This window comes from Salvelinus fontinalis, chromosome 19, assembly GCF_029448725.1.
Source record: "Salvelinus fontinalis isolate EN_2023a chromosome 19, ASM2944872v1, whole genome shotgun sequence".
NCBI lineage: Eukaryota > Metazoa > Chordata > Actinopteri > Salmoniformes > Salmonidae > Salvelinus > Salvelinus fontinalis.
Genome location: NC_074683.1, coordinates 11,762,761 through 11,787,680, shown reverse-complemented (window position 1 = coordinate 11,787,680; position 24,920 = coordinate 11,762,761). Strand labels below are relative to the sequence as shown.

General features: G+C 43.4%; 1 protein-coding gene across 1 annotated transcript in view; it reads right to left on the bottom strand.

Moving 5' to 3' along the window:
- stat1b (signal transducer and activator of transcription 1b) overlaps positions 1–24,920 on the bottom strand; it is a 43,406-nt gene that overhangs the window by 13,161 nt on the left and 5,325 nt on the right. The window contains exons 2-9 of the mRNA XM_055870773.1: positions 21,996–22,123; positions 21,132–21,276; positions 20,661–20,756; positions 20,278–20,364; positions 20,022–20,100; positions 19,666–19,775; positions 19,423–19,574; positions 19,124–19,282 (exon numbers count right to left, since the gene is read on the bottom strand). Of these exons, the coding sequence (XP_055726748.1) occupies positions 19,124–19,282; positions 19,423–19,574; positions 19,666–19,775; positions 20,022–20,100; positions 20,278–20,364; positions 20,661–20,756; positions 21,132–21,276; positions 21,996–22,123 (956 nt within the window). The remainder of the gene's footprint in view (positions 1–19,123; positions 19,283–19,422; positions 19,575–19,665; positions 19,776–20,021; positions 20,101–20,277; positions 20,365–20,660; positions 20,757–21,131; positions 21,277–21,995; positions 22,124–24,920) is intronic.

The window sequence follows — 24,920 nt, the reverse complement described above, 5'->3', positions numbered from 1 at the left end:
TGACACACCCGTGATTTATGTTATAGTTTAAAGATACTCACCTTGTGTTTCTTGTTCTTGTGAAGAAGAAGTGTGTTTTCCTTGAGATATCATCATTGATTGTGTTGGAGTGTTTGAGAAGGAAAAATTACCTCAATAGAGAACTTCGTTCAATTAAGAAAACCTGCCCCTGACTTGTTTATTCCACCTTTCCGCTTTACAGCAACCTCCAAGTACCTGGTCCGCTCACATTGGTGGAGAATGCGGGCACTAGGTGGACGAGTGACACAAGGATAAGTGAGGAAAACAAAAATCTACCTGTAGACCAGTCCTTCTCAAATAGTGGGGAACATGCTTTTTTTTTGCTGCAGGGAGCATAGGCGGAAATCCCAGGGGGGACGGGGGGGACACGACCCCCCCATCCTGGAAAAAATATGATTTGTCCCCCCCAATATATCACTGTAAACATAACTATGTAATTTCAATAATATTAATAATACGCAATGAAAGCACTTGTGCTGATTATAGACACTTAATAGCGCGTTTTTAAGTTTCACAAGATTGCGACCCCCCCCCACCCTTTGCCTCACAATGGTTTGATCCACTGCCAGTTCTTTAGCTGGCAAGGTAACAGAGGGTTCGTATCTACTGTCCGAAAGGCACTCGATGTACGTAACTGACGTGAGGTAATCCAGTCAATCGCGCCATAGCAATGTATATATTTTTTTAATGTTGCAGGGTTCTGTTAGTAAAACGTTTACTGTTGACAGGAGAACAAGAGGAGACAATAGGACGAGGTGGATAATTTTATAATAAGGCAGTTTAATTACATGTAAAGATATCTTAGTAAAATCTTGCAGCAAGGCTCTTTCAGTCTGACTCCTAGTGAATCGTCCGGAAAAGAGGGAGTTTCCAGAATTGTTCAGTACTATATAGACAACAAGCAAAGTAGGTAGATCTGCGAGTCCGGCCTTCCGATTGGTCGATCTGGGTCTTGGGTAGTCCTGATCAGGCCTGGTGTCCACGTTCCATTGGTTCCTGAGAGTTCTTTGTCCTGAGGTCCAACCATGGGTTGGGTGTGTCTGTGTGATTGTCATGGGGGAGGGGAATTGTGGGTGCCGTGTATATGTCCTATGTGTCCAGCATATGTCCAAGAGAAAGAGGGGGTGTGTATGTTGTGTCAACTTATAGGTAATGTTGAGAAGTTGTTAAAACAAGTTACCAATATCTAATACAATTTCTTACAAATCCCCATCTTCACGTCTCACAAGAGACGTGACATAAAAGTATATAAAAGACAAAACTAAAGGATAAAATTTGTCAGAAGACAAATTTTTAATTCCCTCTCTTCACGTCTCACAAGAGACGTGACATAAAAGTATGGAAAGACAAAGCTAAGGGATAAAATTTGTCAGAAGACAAATTTTTGATTCCCTCTCTTCACGTCTCACAAGAGACGTGACATAAAAGTATAAAAAGACAAAGCTAAGGGATAAAATTTGTCAGAAGACAAATTTTTGATTCCCTCTCTTCACGTCTCACAAGAGACGTGACATAAAAGTATAAAAAGACAAAGCTAAGGGATAAAATTTGTCAGAAGACAAATTTTGATTCCCTCTCTTCACGTCTCACAAGAGACGTGACATAATAGTATCTTAGTCCTCAAATAGATAGACAGGTCCAGCTTCCCCATCCTCAAGCAATGGGAACATTTGGGCCCTTTCCTGATTAGGGTCTATGGCTGCAGTTATTACAAGAATGGCCGCAAAAACAGAAATTGATACTAGGATAGAGGAAACCAGCGTCTTATATTTACCAAAGGCATCCATCCATGAGTCCCACATAGTAGTGTCCACTCCAGAATGCTGTTTCATCTTACCATTAAGGGTACGAAGTCCCTCCAATGCTACAGTCAGACTCCTATCCGTAGCTGTGTTATTGGGAATGAAGGTACAACACTGTGCACCAAACATTGCACAGACCCCCCCCCCCGTTCAGCCAATAACATATCAACCGCGATTCTATTTTGAAATGCCATCAAGGACGTAGCTGCCAATTGTCCATGGACCGCCTCGAAGCCTTGTTGAGTCCAATTGCCCAGTTTCTGGACATTAAAATGAATGTAGTTAATTCTGTCCACATTTTTATTAACTGTACACCACCAACAAAATGATGATTCAAACCCAGCTGTCACTTGGTCCGCCAGTTTATATTCATCTGGCACCCCCTAGGGAGACCAATAGCATCAATGTAAGTTGAGTCGTAAATGAGCAAGGACCAAAAAGGAGACCACTCCAATAACTACCCCTGGAGTGGCCAACCACACATTAGTAAACCAAAAAACGAGAATATGTTAAACCCTCAGGTCCATCCCTCTATGCAACCTGTACCAGGTGGGCTCGTCGCCACCCGGGAACTTCAAACCTTCACAACAGGGAGGACAAACATCACTTTTTATTCATTCAACATCAACTACAGCAAACCAAGGGTCCTCCTCTGTCAGCCCACTCTCCTGCGGAAGCTCGTTTTCGTATCAGCCTCTCCAACTGGAGCATCAAGCAACGGCATCATACTAGAGGCTCCTTACACATCTGTAACAAACTTCTTCAAACAAGGTATGATACAGGCAACACAGAAATGAAAAACCACAACTAGTGTCAGAAATCCAGTAATCATCATTGCAGTGTACTTACCAAAACAACCACCCAGCCAGGGGAACAGTCCACTCTCCTCCACACCTGCAAGACCCTTCATCTCCACTGTTAACCTTGCCAACCCACTCAGAGCTTTTGAAATGCTCCCATCCGGACTAGTATTGTTAGGAACAAACGTGCAACACTGTTACACCTCCCTTGTTGGCCAGACTTATGTCCAGTGTTAGTCTATTGTGTCTACTGGTTTGTGAGGCAGCATCCAATTGTTCAGCCATCCCTGTAAGTCCTGTGTGGGTGTGTTTATAATTGATCCAGACCTTTTGTTTTAACATCTACAATAGCTGGGCCAATGATGGGCATCAGATGCCACAGGCCATCATTCCTGGTTAATGTCTGGAATTCGTGGGGGACCCCTATTGGGACCCCCAACAGGTTGGTGTGCATGTTATCTGTACCCTCGGACCAAGGAGCGTCACGTTTCTGCCGTCTCCTGGGTTGGTCCCAAGCCTCTGTGTCCTGTGTAGCTCCCAGAAGTTGATTAGCTATAATAATAGGCAACGGTGGTATCAGACTGGCCAAAACACATGAGCAACGACAATTTCCTTTCAAAAATGGGGTTAACCGCCTGGCAGGTCCACACATCCACCATACATCAGCAACACCTCCAGTTCCTAGTGGTATTAGTGATGCAGGTAGTAGCAGGGAGCCCTCCATAGTCCATACCGCTACCTGTGCCAGGGATACAGCTGTTATATCCCCCATATGCCTTAACTCCCCACGGTACCTTCTGGGGAGGGACCACTGGGAACACAAGACTCAGAGTTTTACACAGGGTTGAATTTGGCTCGAACTTTTCCAATATGCACATCCAACCTTCCCCATTACTTAGGACAAATGGGTGAGCAGCCAGAATAGGTCTGGCATGTCCACATACGACACAGTCCTTTCTATTAAGTGTTTTGTAGGCCAACCACATATTCTCCCTTTCCTCATACTCAGTTTCAGTCCCCAAATGTTCACTATCTGAGATGTCTTTTATATTTATTATCTGTACCAGATTGGAGAGCTTAGGTGATGGCGTGGGACTTGGTCTTGAAGTGGTGGAGGAGGCCGGCTGAACCCTGGTCCGTTGGAACTGGTGGTGGTTCCGGCAGCACTGCGATGGTATCATCCCCATCGTATCCTGATCAGACAGCTCAGGACTACAAGCAGTCCTGTAAAACCCCACCCTCTCCCAGAGAACACATCATCAGCCAGAGATCAAGCAACACTTTCACTTCTATGAACGAACACAGTGAGGAAAGGTCGGGGTCAGGGAATTCTTCATTAAGGAGTTGACCCCTGAGCTTTATTAGCAACAGTTCTTCTCCTTAACTCTGTGATCATTCGGCAGTGTCAGTGTGTCTCACCCTCCAAGTGCGATATGCCCCCAGGTCGAGTGATTCACCTTCTCCCTTAATTCACCTGCAATGTATAAACTCTTGGACATACAGGTCTGGTTAGCAAACAGTTCCTCATTTGTTCTTTCTGATTATATATTTAACTTCTATGCCTAATTTTTTAGCTATAAATGTTTAATTTTAAATAAGTTTATTATCCAATAGGCCCCATCCTTTCCTAGTCCACAATGTACCCTCCTTCGTTTGATACCTGGCTCTGGCCAGGTATCAACCTTACCTACTCTAAATAATAACTTAGTACATCATATTCTAGGAACGTCCCTTTTATTCCCCGCATATCCAATTCTCCCTTGGGCGTACATTCATATCTATTCTTTTCCAATTCTCTGTCAAGTGGCTTATCTACTTTGAAATGTATCTGTGCTGCTTATATATGTTAACCCCTTTCTCCTATCTTATTTCACAGCCTACCTTGCTCATTTCCTGGTCCACCCTCCCCACTCTGCTCTCAAACCTTCAAGGTCTGAACAGTGCGGGGTAGACCCATCTGTCTGCCTTTTTGTAATAATAGTCAATAACAACTGTGTGCTCCTTCACAATATTAACTAAGTGTCTCACTGTTTTGACTTTATCTGCATGGATTTAAAAATAACCACAGGTCTTATAGTGTCAACCTTTAAAGTCCTAACATAACCTTAATTAACCTATCTCTATCTTCTAATGGCCAATACAAATGCTTACCTTATGGTCAAGAGTTATAAACTCTATTATAATCAATTTACCTCAAAACTAGTATCCCAAATGACACAATCTCATTATTCTCACCACATTTCCCCGCGAGTGATCAAGTCGCCGGAAAATGCAATGGAAACAGAAAACAGGTCAAAATGTTACACCTACATTCGTGTTCCATATCTAAACATACCAAAAGAACCCTTTATCTTCTCAAAGTCCCTTGCCTAAATAAAACTCAGAAAGTAAAACTCCTATTCCCATATGAGTGTATTCTTTTAAGATATCTTATCTCTGGGTACACGGAAACCCTTAACCTTAATGTTTACTCCAAAAAACAAAATTATGTCACCAGCATTCAACCAGTCGGCTGGGAGACCATTGGGTGCTGCAATACTGCCATCTTCTGTCCATTCTCTGCATAGCTCTCCACCCACTCTTATTCAACCTTCTCAATTTGAGCCATATTAGTTTCTTATTTTAACTATTGTTTTCTAAATTTTTTAATTTTTTAATTTTTTAATCTATTATTACCTAGTTAGACTAGAGTGTCCGTGACATACATCCATGGGGATCCGGTTATAGTTATTCTAATAACCATGTGAAAGTGCCCAGGGACACCCCAAATGTCAGTAGGAATATCACAAATAAGGGGCCAGATATCCCTAGCCTTGCCCAGGGAGGGAGAAATATCCCTCTAACTGGGCGAGGTTCCTTTATCAGGGGAGGCGGAGTTTGATTCCGCATCACCTGAGTCAGAAATGTCTTCATTTGGAATCGAATTTAAGCTGTTTAAATCAGCTCTGACTTCTGTCAGTGTTCTAGAAGGGATTGGGGCTGGAGTGCAATGTGTGAGGTGGTGCCAAGGTGCGCCTGATTTACCTTTGACCTGGACTGAGTGTGAAGTAACCTCCCTCACTTCGTACTGTCCATTCCACCTGGGTTCTAGCCACTTTCTCTTGTGGACATTAACCCCACCCAGTCACCAATTTTAACTTCCGTGTGCCAGATCTCCCTTCTGCTTCCCCGTTGGACCTTATGAATCTGTGTGGAGAGAGCTGCAGAATGTTCCGTCAATTATCAAACATTACAATTTGTTGTACATCAAGGGCGGGCATATGACCTCCCTTCCTTGGTGGACCAAGCATGACTCCTCCAGCCATTGTCTCATGAGGAGAGAGATGGGTGCCTGCACCTGGAGAGGCTATCATGGCCAGCAACGCCAGGGGCAGGACTTCAACCCAAATCAACTTCAAACCTGCACATACATTTGATTGGCGCGTTCCACGAGACTTATGAGATTGTGGCCTGTACACTAACCCCATCATTAAACAACATCCATTAATCAGTTGACATTTACACATCCGACCCTATTGGTACATGGAGCGTTTGTCATTACACAATACACATTAATCAGTTGACATTTACACATCCGACCCTATTGGTACATGGAGCGTTTGTCATTAAACAACACACATGAGTTTGGTTTGCAGCCACTTAATGACCTATTTTGCATCCTCCCCTGCTGTTGGTATTGCCTCAACCCATTTAGAGAACCTGTCTACCATAACTAACAGGTACCTTTTTCCATTAGTCACATTGTCTTTCCCCATATCTGTGTGTGTTGGTGAGTGGTTCATTCCCCAGGTCAGGTCTCCGTTTCAGTTCCTGTGCAGCTCTTTCTGCACAGGAGTGGGGTAGACCTTCAGCATTGAGTGCGTCTGCCATGTTTTTGTCAGTGTTGACAAATGTGATGTGTGATTGTGTGCATTTATTCTGGATTTTCGTTTTCCTTTCAGCGCTGAACGTGAATTCTTTGCTCATCAGATATGCTGCAACCCCATGGTGGGTGTGGATTTCCAATGGATGGCACATTATCATGTGGGCTGTTTTTCCAATAGCTTTTGCCACTGCAGCCACATACCTGGAACATGTGGTTTGTCCTTCTTCAATGTAGTCCAGTTTGGAGGAGTGATACCTCAACACTCTTCTCTCCCCCTCTAGGTTCTGGAAAAGGATGGATGATGTAAATCCCTCCTTTTCAGAAACATCCAGATGGAACTTGTTTTTTTTTTTTAGTCAGGTGCTGTTAAGGCTACTGCCACTTAGAGATCTGTTTTCAAGAGTGCAAAAGCCTTTGATGCTTCAGTAGTCCAGGTCAATGATGAGTGTAGGTTAGTGGTGAGCAGCTTCAGGGCCATGGAGCATATTCGTCAGACATGCCCTGGAAGGGGGGAGGTGATTGCTGAGTGAATGGATTTTGAAAATAGGGAGGTGGTGCTTTTTTCTCTCCCTGTGGCAGTTCTGGGTATAGATGGGTGGGGGCCGATGGGGTTGCTGTGGTGGTAGGTGGGCCATCATTATTATTGGGCCTGCCCTCTTTGGTGTCAGTTGGTGCTCCAGTGACCACTCCCATCGTATCAGGTTTCCGGTAAGGGAGAGCTTTCCTAATTTCCTCAATTGCCCATAAACCTATTCTCATCTCAGCCTGTGCCTTTTCCCTTTGCTTTGTCCCTTCTTTTTTTAAATAAGTGACTCTTATTCTTATCAACTTCACATTCTATCCCTTGCTTCACTGCTTCCTCCAATTCTTTCTCCATAATGAGGAGTTGCCCTTTTGATGGGGCGACTCCACTAAGAAAACCTGTTTGAGTCCATTTCAGCCTCACTTCCTCCCAAATCTTTTTAACGGGTTTGTAGTGTAATTTCCCGCCTGCTCTGTCTTTCATTCTCTGATCTAAATATTCGTTGAATTTGTGTTTGGGGACGATAGTCGTGGTCATTTTGTCGTTAAGCTATGTCTGGGTCTATTATTGTCTTTGTATACTTTAGCCCGTTACTGATCGAAACCAGCGATGTATTTTTCTTCCCCTCTCTTCCCCCAGTCCCGTGTCCGACTCGCGTGGACAAAGGATTTTATTGGCGTGTATTCGATGAATTATTTTCGTTTTCCAACAATATATCAGCTATATCTCTTTGAAACAATATACGAATATATTCACGCGCTCCTGTTATAATTGGAATGACAGTTTTAGGTACTTTTAATAAAAAACATTATTGCTTTTCGCTAATTTAATTAATTAAATACTTTGGCAAAATATTTCAGAAGTTTCCTTTGGGGACAATATACTAGTAATTCAGGCGCCCCTGATATAATTGGAATGGCAATTATATGATATATAATTCGAAAGATATTATTTCTATTAACTTTTCCGATTTAATTTGAACTTTTTCCGATTAATTAAATACTTTGCCAAAACATTTCAGAAATTTCCTTTGGGGACAGTATACTAGTAATTCACGCGCTTCTATAATAATTTTCAAATTGATTCTCACCCTTAGGGATTTATCAACAGCAGGAGAGGGAAAAATCCGGTCAACTCATCAGCAGAAAATAGTTGCTTCACAGCAATATATACACATCGACACGGCGGTCACTTTATCACAGCCTCAACTAGCATATGGCTAGTTAGTAGCAATTGGTCTCGTGGAACGTTCAATCCCCCACATTGCGACAACACAACTTACACATATAATTACAACACAACTTACACATGCAATATTACATTAGAATTCTCACGTAACACCTAGCTAAGTATAGCTACTGCACGACTATTTGAATTCACATTAGATTTCTCACGTAACACCTAGCTAAGTATAGCTACTGCACGACTATTTGAAAACGTATGGATTCTTCACGGTACCCCTATCTGATCGACTGTCAAATATGGCCCGACTGTGTGAATCGTTATATATATATATATATATATTTTTTTTTTTTTTTTTTTTTTTTATGGGTCTTCACGGTAACACCTAGCTGATTTGCCAAATCTAACTACTGCCCGGCTATTTGGATCCCATCTTTTAATTATGGATTCTTCACGGTAACCCCTACCTGATCGACTGTCAAATATGGCCCGACTATGTGAATCGTTATAAAGCTTATTCTTCACTGTACACCTACTCGATCAGCATACCGCGTAGTGCCAGACTATGTGAATAAGTCTTTGACCTATTAATACTTAGATATCTGTACACAATGCCTTAAATTCTAAACAATTCCACATAAATTTAGCAACAATTCACTCACCACAGTACTCCTGATCATTGAATTTAGATATTGGCTATAATACAATATACAGATTTTGGTCAAACGGGCATCTGCTCACCTCTTTAGTTTCGAGCTCTTTGATCAGTTTCCTGTGTGTGTTGAATCGCGATTCTCCCTCAAAGGTCACCTCTCCTCTGGATAAATTTCTCCCTCTCGTCTCCTGTCCGATGGATTTTCTATTGGGCCGTATACAAATATGTTTTGACCATCCTCTGCTTCCAAGTTTGTTAGTAAAACGTTTACTGTTGACAGGAGAACAAGAGGAGACAATAGGACGAGGTGGATAATTTTATAATAAGGCAGTTTAATTACATGTAAAGATATCTTAGTAAAATCTTGCAGCAAGGCTCTTTCAGTCTGACTCCTAGTGAATCGTCCGGAAAAGAGGGAGTTTCCAGAATTGTTCAGTACTATATAGACAACAAGCAAAGTAGGTAGATCTGCGAGTCCGGCCTTCCGATTGGTCGATCTGGGTCTTGGGTAGTCCTGATCAGGCCTGGTGTCCACGTTCCATTGGTTCCTGAGAGTTCTTTGTCCTGAGGTCCAACCATGGGTTGGGTGTGTCTGTGTGATTGTCATGGGGGAGGGGAATTGTGGGTGCCGTGTATATGTCCTATGTGTCCAGCATATGTCCAAGAGAAAGAGGGGGTGTGTATGTTGTGTCAACTTATAGGTAATGTTGAGAAGTTGTTAAAACAAGTTACCAATATCTAATACAATTTCTTACAGTTCACACACTAGCTGAATTTGCAGAGCTAGCGCGCAAACTAAAGCAAACATTAACTATCAAGCTAGCTAGTACCTATTCCATTTATGTGGCGTCGTCAAAGATGGAATATTTGCTATCGTCAGTTTATTCCAAGATTAGCTTGCAGCTGTAGTGCTTCAAAGTCCCTGTGATAAGGTTTAGCGATAAACTGAAGTCCAAACTGAACAGAACTACACTCTCTTATACCATTGTCTTAAATATATTTAATGGTCTAAATTGTCGCTAGTGATTTTTTTTTTTTTTTCACCTTTATTTAACCAGGTAGCAAAGATTATAGCAAACACCACAGAAACGGAATTGGTGCTCGCTAGCTTTGCAAATTCAGCTATTGTTGGAAGCCTGCCAATATGAAACAAACTATGTTAAAATTTCAAAACGTTGCAGCATGTGTTGTGTAAATGTGTGTGTGTGCAGCTAGACCGGCCAGCCAGCCAGGTAGAAACATGTCAGAAAAAAGTAAAAAGACGGACATCAGAGTATTTTTCAGTACACCAAAACGCAAAGTAAGAACTCTAGTAGCCTAATATCTCAAAGACGAGTTGATAAAATTTTCATAAGAAAGAAGTGAAATGCTAATGGAAATGTTTCACAAGGATGTCATTAGGCAGAGCAGGCAACAGATGGCACACAGACAGCAGAGTTGGGGACAGATATGCAGGGACAGATTGGCAGAGACAGGGAGTCTCAGGTAAGTTTGTTGAGTCTTTGTTTGGCAACATTATGAAAGGTTCTCAATTTTTTTGATTTGTAAAATAGGGACATAATTGGAAAATGCCATGGATACCCCCGTTCAACTTAAACTGGTGACTAAACTAAGATTTGTTTAAGGCAATGGTATTGCTGTTGTGATTAATTGTGTAGTTTTGGGTACCGGTAGTTAGGAGTACAGAAAACACCTTATTTATTTTCTAGGAGACAAGACTGTGAGTCAGTGAGGGTGGTGAAAGGGAAAGAGCCAAGGAGAGAGACATCAGAGGACAGTGTCACAGCCACGGCAGGACCAGGTGTCACCCTTTTTGCCAGCAGCACCAGTATAGGGTACAGTGGCACAGCATCGTCCAGTTACCTCAGTGATGGCACAAAACCATATCAGCCACACCCACAATTTATAGAACCGCAAACTCTTGCAAACAGAGTGTTGACGTTTCAAGAGATGGTTTCGCGATTTCCCCTGGCTACATTATAATCCATCAATAAAAGGAGTGTTGTGTTTTCACTGTAGCCAAGGGTTTTCAAGCCAGCTTTTGGCCAAAGAGCAGATGCTGCCTTCATTAGTGCAGGATTTAGGAACTGGAGAAAAGCCATTGAAAAATTCACAGCACATCAAAACTGCCAAACCCACCGCCACTTTGTAAATGTAACAGCACACCAGCTAAATCCAATCAGTGTCCAGTTATCCAGCGCGTGGGGTGGGGTGTCTTCATGTGAGGCTGAGAGGAGTTTCAGTGCACTCCGCAGGTTAAAGACTTGGCTACGGGCTAGCATGGGCCAAGAGAGACTGAACGGTGTAGTTGCCTGTAATGTACATAGAGACAGGCTGGACAGTCTCAAGAGGGAAAATATCTGCCAGCAATTTGTTGGATCCATTGAAACCCGCAAACATATGTTCGGTTCTTTTGTTCAGTAGTGTGTATAGCAGTGGTTCTCAACCTTTTTTGGATACTGGAACCCCTGCATATTTTGAGGTAAGGCAGGCAAGGTTTTCAGCGGTCCTCAGGGACCTCCACCCCCTCTATATTATATGTAAACTTACTGGAAACCTTGTGGTACTGACTACATTCATTATACTTTTTTATTTCACGGACACCTTACAATTAGTCCATGGACCCCTGTTTGAGAACCCCTGGTGTAATTGATATTTGTTCTTTTGTTTAGTAGTTTTCAGTTTTTAGTACATGACAGTACACTTACAAATTATTTATTTCATGTTATTTTATTTAAAATTGCATACTTTGTGTGACATACTTGTCCATAGCTGCTGTTTGAAGAGTTGAGACACTGACTGAAGGATATTTTGTTTGATTTATTTGGGTTTTTCATTTAAGTAGTTATTTTGCTTTTAGAACTGTACTTATTTTAAGCTTTTTGTTCTTGTAAAGATATTGTAGTAGACTCAGGCCAGGTGCACATATTTAATGACTATATAAATGTATCAAAGTCAAATTTAAAAGGTCAATTCAATACGGAGACCAACTTTGTGATGGTTCTCAATGGAGATTCTTTACGATGAGATCGCACCATGTTCATTGTATTTATGAAAACTGCTCCCATACAGTGTACAGTACCATTGCCGCCTACTGGCCTTTCTTGATATTGCTGGTTGTAAGTACGAATACCTGCATACATACTGGACTGATAAGGAACACTGCTATAACTATTATTATTAGTAGTAGTATTATAATGATTTAAACAAGTTGGGACAACCCTTCAGTTAACTACTGTACCTAACAATTATCCAGTAGTAGTGATTACAGTCCCTCAATATACATTTAACATATTACAACGTAGGCTGTGTTACAGCACTACTTTTGGTGTCCCCCTCAGGAATTGCTCCTGAGAAAATTTCATGTAATTGTCCCCTCCAAGGTTGATATCAGATTTTCGCCCCTGGCAGGGAGTAGTTTTTTTTTGCACTGAACAAGAGCACACAGCAGGAGATATGAAGTGCAGATAACAAACCCTTAAGAGACACCATGGAAAAATATTTAACAGGGATGAAAAGAAAGGCGGAGAGAGACGGAGATAATGAGACAAACGCAAGTCTCCCGAAAGCTAAGACGAGGAAATATGACGACGCGTATGTAGCGCTTGGCTTCACTGTGACTACGGTGGGAGACGAGGAAAGACCGGTATGTTTACTGTGTCTAAGAATGTTGGCAGCGGACAGCATGAAGCCAAATAAATTAAGGCGTCACTTAAAGACATTACACCCCAATCACGCTGTCACGGCCGTTTAAAGGAGTGGACCAAGGCGCAGCGTGAGAGAAATACATTCTTCTTTTTAACCTGTTATGGCTGCAAGGGGCAGTATTGAGTAGCCAGTTAAATCGTGCCAATTTCAAACGGCCTCGTACTCAATTCTTGCTCGTACAATATGCATATTATTATTACTATTGGATAGAAAACACTCTAGTTTCTAAAACCGTTTGAATTATTTCTCTGAGTGAAACAGAACTCGTTCTGCAGCACATTTCCTGACCAGGAAGTGGAATGTCTGAAATCGATGCTCTGTTCAACTTCCTGCCTATACATGGGCATGATACGTAAGAGTCTACGTACACTTCATAGACCTTCCTCTGGGTGTCAAGAGGCTGTGAGAGAAGAAATTTTGTGTTTATCTTCATCTGAATTGGAATACAAGCTCTGTATGACGTGTCCCTCATTTCCGGTACTCTGAAGCGCGCGACTTGGACAGTGGGATTGCCTTCTGTTTAGCTGCCGTTATGGACGACAACTATCTCCGGCTCGGATTTTATTTGATACATGTGACCATATCATCGTAATGTATGTTTTTTCAATATAGTTTAATCAGATTATTGAAATTTTTTCGGGAGTTTTGCCGTGTTCCGTTCTCTGACTTTGTTGACTTTGGAGAGATCCGTGCCACTCGGCTAGTGTGCATGCTAAATGAAGAGGGATATTTGCCGTTCCAGATCAAAACAACGACTGTTCTGGACAAAGGACACCTTGTCCAACATTCTGACGGAAGATCACCAAAAGTAAGAAACATTTTATGATGCTATTTCTAATATCTGTCGTGCATGTGAACTGGTCGTGGGCGCCCAAGTGTTTCTGGCGATTGTGGCTACGCTAATATAACGCTACATTTTGTTTTCGCTGTAAAACATTTAATAAATCGGAAATATTGTCTGGAATCACAAGATGCCTGTCTTTCAATTGCTGTACACTATGTATTTTTCAGAAATGTTTTATGATGAGCAATTAGGTATTTGACGTTGGTGTCTGTAAATATTATGGCTGCTTTCGGTGCAATTTCTGATTGTAGCTGAAATGTAAACTATGATTTATACCTGAAATATGCACATTTTTCGAACAAAACATATGCTATACAATAAATATGTTATCAGACTGTCATCTGATGAAGTTGTTTCTTGGTTAGTGGCTATTTATATATTTATTTGGTCGAATTTGTGATAGCTACTGATGGAGTAAAAAACTGATGGAGTAAAAAAGTGGTGTCTTTTGCTAACGTGGTTAGCTAATAGATTTACATATTTTGTCTTCCCTGTAAAACATTTTAAAAATCGGACATGTTGGCTGGATTCACAAGATGTGTACCTTTCATTTGCTGTATTGGACTTGTTAATGTGTGAAGTGCACTTGAGCTGGATGTTGTCATAAGTGTACCGACGTCGGGCAGGTTAATAACGAAGAACACTTAACACACAATACAAAATAACAAAACGAACGTGACCGCTATAATACTGAGTGCAAACATGCAACATCACATAGACAATTACCCACAATAGCCTAATGCCTGTGGCTGCCTTAAATATGGCTCCCAATCAGAGACAACAATAAACAGCTGTCTCTGATTGAGAACCAAACCAGGCAACCATAGACTTTCCTAAACATCTATACTGAACACAACCCCATACACTCAACAAAACCCCCTATACAATACAACCACCCAAGACGAGACAAATACACACAAACCCTGTCACACCCTGACCTAACTAAAATAATACAGAAAACAAAGATAACTAAGGCCAGGGCGTGACACACGCTGATAAGCCACTTGAGTTTTTTCAGCGAAAACGTGCCAAATATTGCCAACAATCATCCCGCTTTGTGAATGCTACTTCAGTAAACCAGCGAGCACTGTTAGCATCATATAAGGTGGCGTACCAAATTGCTCAGTGCAAAAAAAAACACGCCATAGCAGAGGAGCTGATACTACCTGCAGCATTAGACATGGTCTTCCTTATTTAGATTTTTTTAAATCAGCACAAATTGTTTTATTCATTTTTGTTTTATAGGTCAAAGTGTTTCATATTGTGCTCCTGAGTTAATGTTGCTTATCAATTTGGATTTATTATTTATTGATTATATTTTATTTTTCAGTATCAAATGGTAAAAAAATGTTTACAGTTTAAATAAGGCTTGAATTTTTTTTTTTAATTCAGGCTAATCGATGCACTTGAAGTCTTTTCTGTTACAGACTAAAACACAATGTTAATAAAGTTATTCTTTGTAAGTTGATCTATATCTTTCTTTTTTGTTTTCTTTAATGTTAATAAGGATACAATGTTATGCAGAGGTGTACAGGGGAACCATTCAAGAAGGATGGATAACACTCTACTACAACAGTTGATCACGGCCCAGCAGACAACCATAGAACTCATGCAACAACAGCTGCTCACGTCATCTTACCTCGCCTCTCAAAGGAGGATGATATTGAGGCTTTCATCATGATGTTCGAAAGGACAGCCACCTTGGAAGAGTGGCCCCCCACAGAATGGGTGAGTGCGTTAGCTCCTCTTGACAGGGATAACCCAGGAAGCCCACTATGACCTGGACCCCCGCGAAGCTGCTGACTACGGGTGACTAAAACCCGAGATTCTGTCCCGGTACCAGCTGACCGCCCGAGATTGATGCAACTTTATGGCTCTATATGGCCGTCCAATGAAACAGTGGCTGGAGCCCGGGAAGGGAGTAGGACATGTCGTAGAGACGCTCGTAGTGGACAAGATTTTGAGGGAATTACCCAGGGACTTAAAAAGGGTCGTGGGGCAAGCAAACCCGTCATCGGCCGACGACATAGCTCAGGCTGTGGAAACGTACCGATCTACATGGGAGTTGTTAAAAGGGGAAAAGGAGGACCGAAAGGACTCTGCCAAGCCTGTTCCCCGACTAACCCCAGCACTTCTGCCACCGAAACAACCTAACCCGCTCCGGACGTGGGAGAAGTCATCACCCACACAACAGAGTCGGTGCTATAAAAGCCAGTCTGCGGACCATTACGCTCCACAATGTCCCAGAAAGGACGACTCCATGGCCACCGCTGCCCATCCCCATGCATCCCGGTACGAGAGGGCAGGATCACCTCTGTTGGTTAGCAGAAATGGCCCCAGCCCCAGAGATTACGGTTTGAATAGGACGAGACGTGGTAGCCATTCTCGGCTCGGGAAGTATGGTTATGTTAGTGGAGGAGCAGATGGTGACCACAGCAACAAGACAAAGTAGCCGTGTCCTGTGTCCATGGAGACACCCACTATTACCCCACCGTGAGTCTGTCCATTCTCAACCCGAAAGGAAGGTGTACAGTCAGGGCTGGGAAAGTACCCCAGCTGAAGGTGCCATTATTGATCGGGAGAGACTGTCCTCCATATAAGGAGCTTCGGCAGATGACGTTACGCAACGGACAAAAGGGATCAGGTCTCTCTATCACACGCCAAGAGCCAGGCGGGAAAGGGCGGGCAGGAAAGCAGAGGGAAAAAAAGACCTAGTCCAAGCCTGAGGTAGTAGCCCTACAAGGAAACAAAGCCTCAGCCTCTGGAGCAGAGGAAGAAGCTGCCTCCGACAGCTATTCCAGGAAACCTCCGATGAAGACACCTGCGAAGGGTTATACGTGACGGAGGAAGGAGCCACCAGAGGCTAAGGGCTATATTTGAAGCGCCATCAGAGAAGGGAACATGGAAGGGATTCTCCTCGGGCACCCCAGACGGGGATGGGGAACAAACTCCACACCCCTCTACCGAGGTCGACCTGCCCAAAGAATTAAAGGGACAGTTTGGTACCTCAGCATAGAGACCCAGATCTAAGGGATGCCATGCGGAAGGTGAAGGTGATTGACGGGAGGAATGTCGACGGATCAGGTGATCTCTTCCCTACTATGCAATCAGGCGGGGCCGCTTGTATTGGGTCATGCAACGAAGGGGTGAAAAACAGGAATTACTAATGGTGCCTAGACCATACAGGGATACTGTCCTACAGCTAGCCCATTCCCACGTCCTAGGAGGACACCTGGCACGGGACAAAACGATCGACAGAATCATGCAGAGGTTCCATTGCACCCGTGTCACCCGAGATGTGGCCAGGTATTGTAGGACGTGTGATCAATGTCAGTGTACGGCCCCACAGCCACACCTGCATTATCCTTTGACTCCTCTCCCCATTATAGAGACTCCCTTCGAACGCAGAGCTATGGACCTCGTGGGACCCCTCCCGAAATCTGCCAGAGGACACGAGTACATCCTGGTTGTCGTAGATTACGCTACCAAGTTCCCAGAGGCCATACCCCTTCGCAACATGTCGTCAAAGGGAATCGCCAAGGAATTGTTCATGCTGTTCTCCCGGGTGGGCCTTCCCAAGACGATACTAACCGACCAGGGAACCCCGTTCATGTCCTGGTTGATGAAGGGCTTGTGTCGGTTATACCAGGTTCAACAGATACGCACAAGCATATTCCACCTGCAGAAAGACGGTTTGTGCGAATGCCTGAACAAAATGATTAAAAGCATGTTGAGAAGAGTGGTGTCCAGAGACGGGAAAAACTGGGACATGCTTCTGCCCCACTTAATGCTTGTCCTGTGAGAAGTACCCCAGGCGTCCACTGGGTTCTCCCCCTTGGAATTGCTCTACGGCAGGCCATGTCAAGGGATCCTCGACTTAGCCAAGGAGACCTGGGAGGCCTAACCATGCCCGTTCCGGTTGACGATAGAACATGTTATCCTGAACATGTTATCCTGATGAGGGACCGCCTGTCCGCAGTCTGGCCCATAGTAAAGGAGCATATGGAGAAGGTGCAACGGACTCAAGGCCGGGCCTACGATAAATCAGCGACACCCAGGGAGTTCACCGAAAGTGATGGTACTCGTGCCCACGGCCGAACACCGCTTGCTGGTGCAGTGGAGGGGGCCCTACGAGGTAATGGAAAGGGTCTCACCAGTCAATTACTTCATCAAGCAACCGGACAGGAAGAAGGTCCAACTCTATCATATCAACCTGCTGAAGAAGTACCATGGGAGAGAGGAGGGTGTGGCTTTGATGGCCGTGGAGGACAAGGAAAAAGAGGAGGCCCTGCTACAGGTGCACCGTGGACGAACTCTCCTGCCGGAGCAGTCGAGGCAGCTAGACAAGCTGATTATGCAATTCGGCAGGGTATTCTCACCCTTCCCAGGACAGATAGATGTCCTGTTTTATCATATCCACACTCAACCCGGCAAGAAGGTGCATACCGGGCCTTACAGGATTCCTGAGGCCCGCCAAGTCATCGCAAAGAACGAGGTAAGGGAGATGCTGAGGATGAGGGTGATCGAGCCATCTACGAGTGAGTGGTCCAGTCCCATAGTCCTGGTCCCCAAACCTGACATAGATATGCTACCACAGAGAAAGAGGCCCTAGCCATTAAGTGGGCCCTCGATTATCTCCGGTACTACCTACTCGTTACTGACCATGTTCCCCTCACGTAGATGGCCGGTAAGAGAAACAATAACAACAGAATAGCCAGATGATTTCTTGCTTTACAACCGTTCTCGTTCCATGTCATCTACAGGGCTGGATGGAGGAACGGGAATGCGGACGCGCTGTCCCGACGCGACCAAGACGGCATGTCTGGCGCCCGGCTCTCCTGTCCGGTCCTAAGGGGGGAGGTATGTGGAAGGACCACCAGGGGGCAGGCTGCTCCCATGGACAGTAGCCCAGCCCGGCATGTGAGTCAAGGTGATCAGAGGCAATTAAGCACAGCTGACGGTAATAATGAGCTATTCTCTTTCCCCTACAAGAGAGAGGAGGGAACCGGCAGAGAGGGGTGAAAGAAAAGAGTGTTTGCTTCTACAGAGAAATAGACGTACCTTTCGGAAGGGAGAAGAGGGGGACACTCCACCTCTTAGGAATGGTCACCACGGATCCGGACGACCACCCGAAGGGAGCTCTCCATGGGAGGATCATGAAGGCGGTGACACGCCCGTGATTTATGTTATAGTTTAAAGATACTCACCTTGTGTTCCTTGTTCTTGTGAAGACAAAGACTCAATTAATAAAACCTGCTCCTGACTCGTTTGTTCCACCTTTCCTCTTTAGAGCAACCTCCAAGTACTTGGTCCGCTCACAATAATAATTTCAAACATTTCATTTACCTTGCTTACATTTGTATATGATCATGTGTCTCTCTATTACGTGTGGGAATACTTGGGAACAGATGAACAAAATAAAAATCAGTTGGAGCTTATTTCATGGTGTTTTTACAGTCTTCTGTATGTCCAACAATGACAATTATTATTTTTACCTAATAATAATACTTTTTTTTTGCTTAGAAAACTTGCGGGAGCAAATAAAACCACCTGCGGGCCGCCAGTTGGGGAAAAGAACCTAGAGTTGAGACATTAACACTGGGAGCTGACCCAGGTCTCAGGCAAAGTTACCTATCATTCAGTGAGTGAATACATGTTTAGTATGTGTATGTGATCTCTACAGGAACATAGACACATAGTAGGTGTCATAGAGCGGGTCTCACTTGACAATGAGGTACTTGAACAGGGCGAGAGCGCGTTCCTCCAGAGCGCATTTGCCCTGAGTGATGGGGTCATTCTCGTACGTGTACTTCTGTTCCAGCTCCTGGAGCATCTTCAGCTGCTGACGCACCTGCTGTAAGCCCTCTGCCACAACAGTGAACCTGCACACAGACAAACACACAGTGAAAGGGTTGAAAATATTGCTGCTGAAAGTATTGAACAAGGTTTAATATAAGGGTTAGGATATGAACTGGGCCTAGGGCTAGGGGCTAAGCTAACATGGACTAGAGGCAGGGCTGACCAGATTTGTAGCTGGTCCAAACAGGCGTTAGGCGGACCACCGATGCAAGCTATCTGCTGTCTGTGCTTCCACTCAGGTACCTCCACTGTCACCAGGTTGAACTGGATCTGCTCGGCCAAGCACAAGATGTCAGAAATCTGATTCACCACCACCTATAGGTCGGGAGAAACAAACATCAGTCTAACCATACAGCATACACACTCAAGCAAGAACGCACGCATGCACACACACACACATTCCTACCCCTCTGGTTATGTTGAGTTTGATGAACATCTTTTTGATGACAATCTCCTCTTCGCGGATCTCTTTCCGTGCCGCCTGTGACTGTGCCATCCCATTCACCTCTTGTTCCACTGACAATGACAGAAACAACATTTACATAGCGTTAAGCATTCACAATACGATAGTACAAGAAACATCTGGAATTTCACAGCACAGTTGCTTCAGCCTGGAAACTAGTTTTAGTACAGTAGGAGTGAGATATGTTTTACAGTGCCTTCACATTGGCTAAAGCATATACAGATATGGCACCAATCTAGTCTTGTGTCCCAGACCCAGGCTATTGAAAGAGACTAGGACCAGGCTAACTCCTACAGTACCTCGGCTCTGCAGGGTCTTCTTCTTAAAGTCGTGTTCATCCTGTAGGTCCTCCAGAGACTTTATCTCATGCTCTGCAACCTGAAGAGGGCAGAAGTCACACTGGTGTTTGAGAAAAACATTTTCTACCCCTTTCGTAGGCTGTTCAACTGGTTGATGTTCATTTAGAATGACAAGACAATGGGCGTTGTCGTGGTAGGGTGTATGATAATAAATCCACATCACCAATGACACATGGTATTGTCCAAATGACCGCACCTGAACTCGGTTCCTAAGGTCTTTAACGTTGTTGTCCATGTCCTTCTGTTTCTCCAACACCATGTTGTTTGGAGAAACAACGTTATCCTGACAAAAGAATTCACAAACATTTGGTCTGGTTTCACACTCAGGTCACACTGAAATGCTCCTTCTGTTGCAGCAATAATTGAACATACAAATACAATATCAAAGGCAGTTTAACCCAATTTTTTTTTTATATCTATGCTGCTAAGAAATGTGCTGAAATATGAATTCTCCATGCAATAGCAACTTTTCTAAGAAGATGCATCATAATCACAATTCAGAACATGCACACACACTACAACAGAAATACTCACAGAGTTCCATTAAGCAGTATGCAAAAGACAAGATCAGTGTCTCACCTCTTTTTTGATGATGGAGGCCAGGATCTTCTTCTCCTCTTTCAGACAGTTACAGACTATCATGGCCATCTGTAAAGGGTCTTCCTGGAAGTGGTCCTGGGAAGAGATTCTCAACTTTACATTTTACAATTTAAAGTTCACTTTGGTGGTCCTCAAGGATGCGTTCCAGGACCACTGTTCTTTCCTGCTCATAAACTCAAACAATTAAATGGTTACTTATTGGCTTAAAGAACCTAAGATTGTCTAACCTTATTCTGATTAGGATGGCTGACTCATTACATTAGCTTGAAACATTGTTGAAGCCCTTAATCCTTATTGACATTAAAACAAATCTTCAGAGTACCAATCTTTCTTATAAGAATCAAAACACCAGTCTAATAGAACAATACTCAATACTCAGCGCCTGAGTTTTTCCCTTAGAAGTCTATGTCAGTCCTTACAAATGAATTCAGAGTTCGACCCTGGCCTTACCTGCAGGTTGCGTTTAATCTTGCGTATATTGTGTTGCAACAGGAAGTTGTTCTCCAGGGCGAAGCGGCTGCACTGAGCGTCCAACTGGACCAGGAGGTCATGGAAACGGATCGCTGCAAGAGAAACGCTGGTGGCCACCATGTCCCTGAAGGGGGTCAACCAAAAGGACTTAAAAATTATTGTCATCCTTTGAAATGAAAGCAACCAGCCCACGGAACACAGTAATTGCAAAAACGACTAGCTGAGTCATCTGAGCAGTTGGCTTCTGAGCCCTCACCCACTAGTGACTGAATGCTGATATACTTGGTTCTGACTCGCTACAGGCTGTCCGGCAAGAATGGTACGGATGCATCTCAGTCCAGGAATTGTATTAATCTTTATCATCACCACACATAGTAATCACACACACAATCTTCTTTTACACTAGGAATTAACTTGTGGTTATTGCGGATGCACTGCCAAACACTTCTGATAATTTGGTCGGCAGCCAAATTTGCTATAACCACTCTGAGCTAGAGTGGGCAGGGTTAAGGTCCAAATGCGGGCATGCTGATTGGCAGGAATTACTTTTTTTTTGCAGTAATTTGTGTGGTGAAAGTTGTGAGGTGAAAAAGGTCAACAACCTTACACCAATGACAACAAACATTTCAAGTAGTCCACAACCTTTACAAGCATGTTACTTTTACTTTCAGTTTTCTTATCACAGTAGTTGGCGCAAGCTTTCTAAATCTACATTAACAAGGCCAAACAAAGCACAATACATCATGAGAGCAGTTACACCACAGCCTTCAAATGCATCTACACATACTGACTGTGTAAACTACACACCCCTTGGCAGTCTGTTGCTTACTGCAGCTCACTCACCAGTCATGGCTCTCTATCCAGGCACTGAGGTACTGGCGGATCTCCATAGGGAAAGTATCATCATACAGCTGGTCCACCTGCTCCAGGTACTTGGAGTCTAGCTGCTGCAGCTGGAACCACTGGGCCATCTAGAAACCAGGGACAGGGAATGGCAATCAGTGTTTTCCTGTATCATTCCATAGGCACCTCAGTATGGAGGTCAGAGGATCACCAGTATAGTGGGAAACACAGTACAATACATAGCCTACTAACTGTCGCATGCCATATTTATCGCCAACTGCACATACAGGCTGCATTGTAATCCTTTGCACAGGTCAAACTGTGCTTACTTTCAGATGCTGTGATCAAATCGTCACCACATCCATGTATGACTACAGCCATGTACACCAGGGTTGGGCTCAGTTCGGTTTTCATGTCTGAAAATTCAGGAAGCTAATTAAAATATCGTCACAGAAAACAATGGGTAATTTTTAATTAATTAATTGAATTTCAATTTACTTCCTGAATTGAAAACTGAATTGAGAACTCTGACGTACTATTTGTCAACTATAAGCTTCTTTAGTCTTTGGAGGGTTGAGGAAGAGAGGCAGCTACTCTATAGTAGGCTACTGCTGGGTAAGACCACAGTTGCTTAACAGGATCCTGCCCGAATAAGTTTTATGTGACATTCTCTTTGTATTACATTCTGTGTAACTCAGTGAATGGATATAGTTGAATTAAACTAGGGTATGTAGGCTGAAATCAAATTGAAGTGCATTTCACTTTTCCTGAAATATCACATATTGATTTGTACAGCAGCATGTCCCGTGTAGACTGATGGTGTAGAAATGTGATGTAAAAAGCAGCACGGCAGTGTGTCTTATGATGATGAACCTTGCTTGAGAAATGAATTGAGTGGAGCTGTTGCCATCTTGGGGATTTCATACAGAGGTAAAGTAGGTTTTATTTCAGATATTCAATAGACATTCAACAAACATTCACCATTAGCCTATTTAAACGTTGACAACAATTTCCATTCCTCTCAGATTACTACACTGAATAAAAATATAAACGCAACATGTAAAGTTTTGGCCCCATGTTTCATGAGCTGAAATAAAAGATCCCAGAAATGTTCTGTATGCACAAAAAGCTTATTTCTCTCAAATGTTATGCACTAATTTGTTTATATCGCTGTTAGTGAGCATTTCTCCTTTGCCAAAATAATCCTTCCACCTGACAATTGTGACATATCAAGAAGCTGATTAAACAGCATGATCATTACACAGGTGCACTTTGTACCAGGGACAATAAAAGGCCACTCTAAAATGTACAGTTTTGTCACACAACACAATGCCACAGATGTCTCAAGTTTTGAGGGAGCGTGGAATTGGCATGCTGACTGCAGGAATGTCCACCATAGCTGTTGCCAGAGAATTTTATGTTAATTTCTCTACCATGAGCCTTCTCCAACGTCCTGTCCTGCAGCTCAGATCAGAAGGATGACTGCCTCTTTGACACAGCATGATTATTAACTTGACCATGCTTAAAGACACAGTATATTCAATGTCTGATTTCTTATTGTTACCCATCTACCAATCACTGCCTTTCTTTATGAGGCTTTCGAATAGCTCCCTGGTCTTTATACTTGAATCTGTGCTTGAAATTCAAGACTTGACTGAGGGACCTTACATATGGTGTTTGTATGAAGGACAAAGGAAGGTGTAGAGATTCAAAAATTATGTCAACCCCTATTATTTCATACAGAGTGATTCCATATAATGTACTATTTGTAAGAATATTCTAAGACAAATATGCTTGTCTATATTTTTTCCCCATTTCAAAATATGTTAATTTCACATGTTGAAGATCTAAATCATGAATATTCATCTTTCAAATACACAACACAGAGGACTAGGGGTCAAGAGGGCTAGAGAGCAATGGAACTAGTGTTTTTCAGTTCAACATCTGTTTCAGATCTTTGTAGGAATTCCAGTCTGGGACTCATAGCTACATGTGGCAAGTTCGCATTGGTCCAAATTGTCTATACATTGAGCCTGAAACGGGATACTTGGTATCCCAAGAGCACCTTCATCCAGCTGCAGGCAGCTGAGCGAAAAGGGAGGAAAACGAAACTTCTGGAGGACCTATCATCATTTCACTCCCTCCTCTATACCTTCTCTTTCTCTGTATCCTCTGCTAAAGCCACTTTCTTACCCTAGGAAACTATTTTACACCATCTCCCCCCTCCTTAATCCTCCACCTCCCTCTCTGCGGACAACTTTGTCAACCACTTTGAAAAAAAGGTTGACGACATCCACTACTCATTCACTCAGCCTATTGAGTCCACTGGTCTCACTCACACAGAACTACCCTACGCCTCTCTCCTTTGTACTCATCCTGTATCCGCTGCCTTTGACACCATGACCCATCAAATCCTCCTCTCCACCTTCTCAAGGCTGTGCGTCTCAGGCTATGCACTATTGGATTGCATCATACCTGGCAGGCCGCTCCTACCAGGTGACGTGGAGAGGATCTGTGTCTGCCCCACGTACTCTTACTACTGGTGTCCCCCATGACTCGGTTCTAGGCCCTCTCCTCTTCTCTCTATACAACAAGTCACTCGGCTCCATCATATCCTCAAATGGTCTCTCTAATCATTGCTTTGTGGATGACATTCAATTACTTTTCTCCTTCCCCCCTTCTGAAACCCAGGTGGCGAGACGCATTTCTGCGTGCCTGGCAAATATCTCAACTTGGATGTCGGCCCACCACTTCAAGCTCAACCTAGACAAGACGGAATCTGCTCTTCCTCCCGGGGAAGACCTGTCTGCTCAAAAACCTCTCCATCACGGTTGACAACTCCGCAGTGTAACCCTTCCAGAGTGCAAAGAACCTTAGCTAAACACTCTGAAGTTTCTAGAAACGTTTGAATTATGTCTGTGAGTA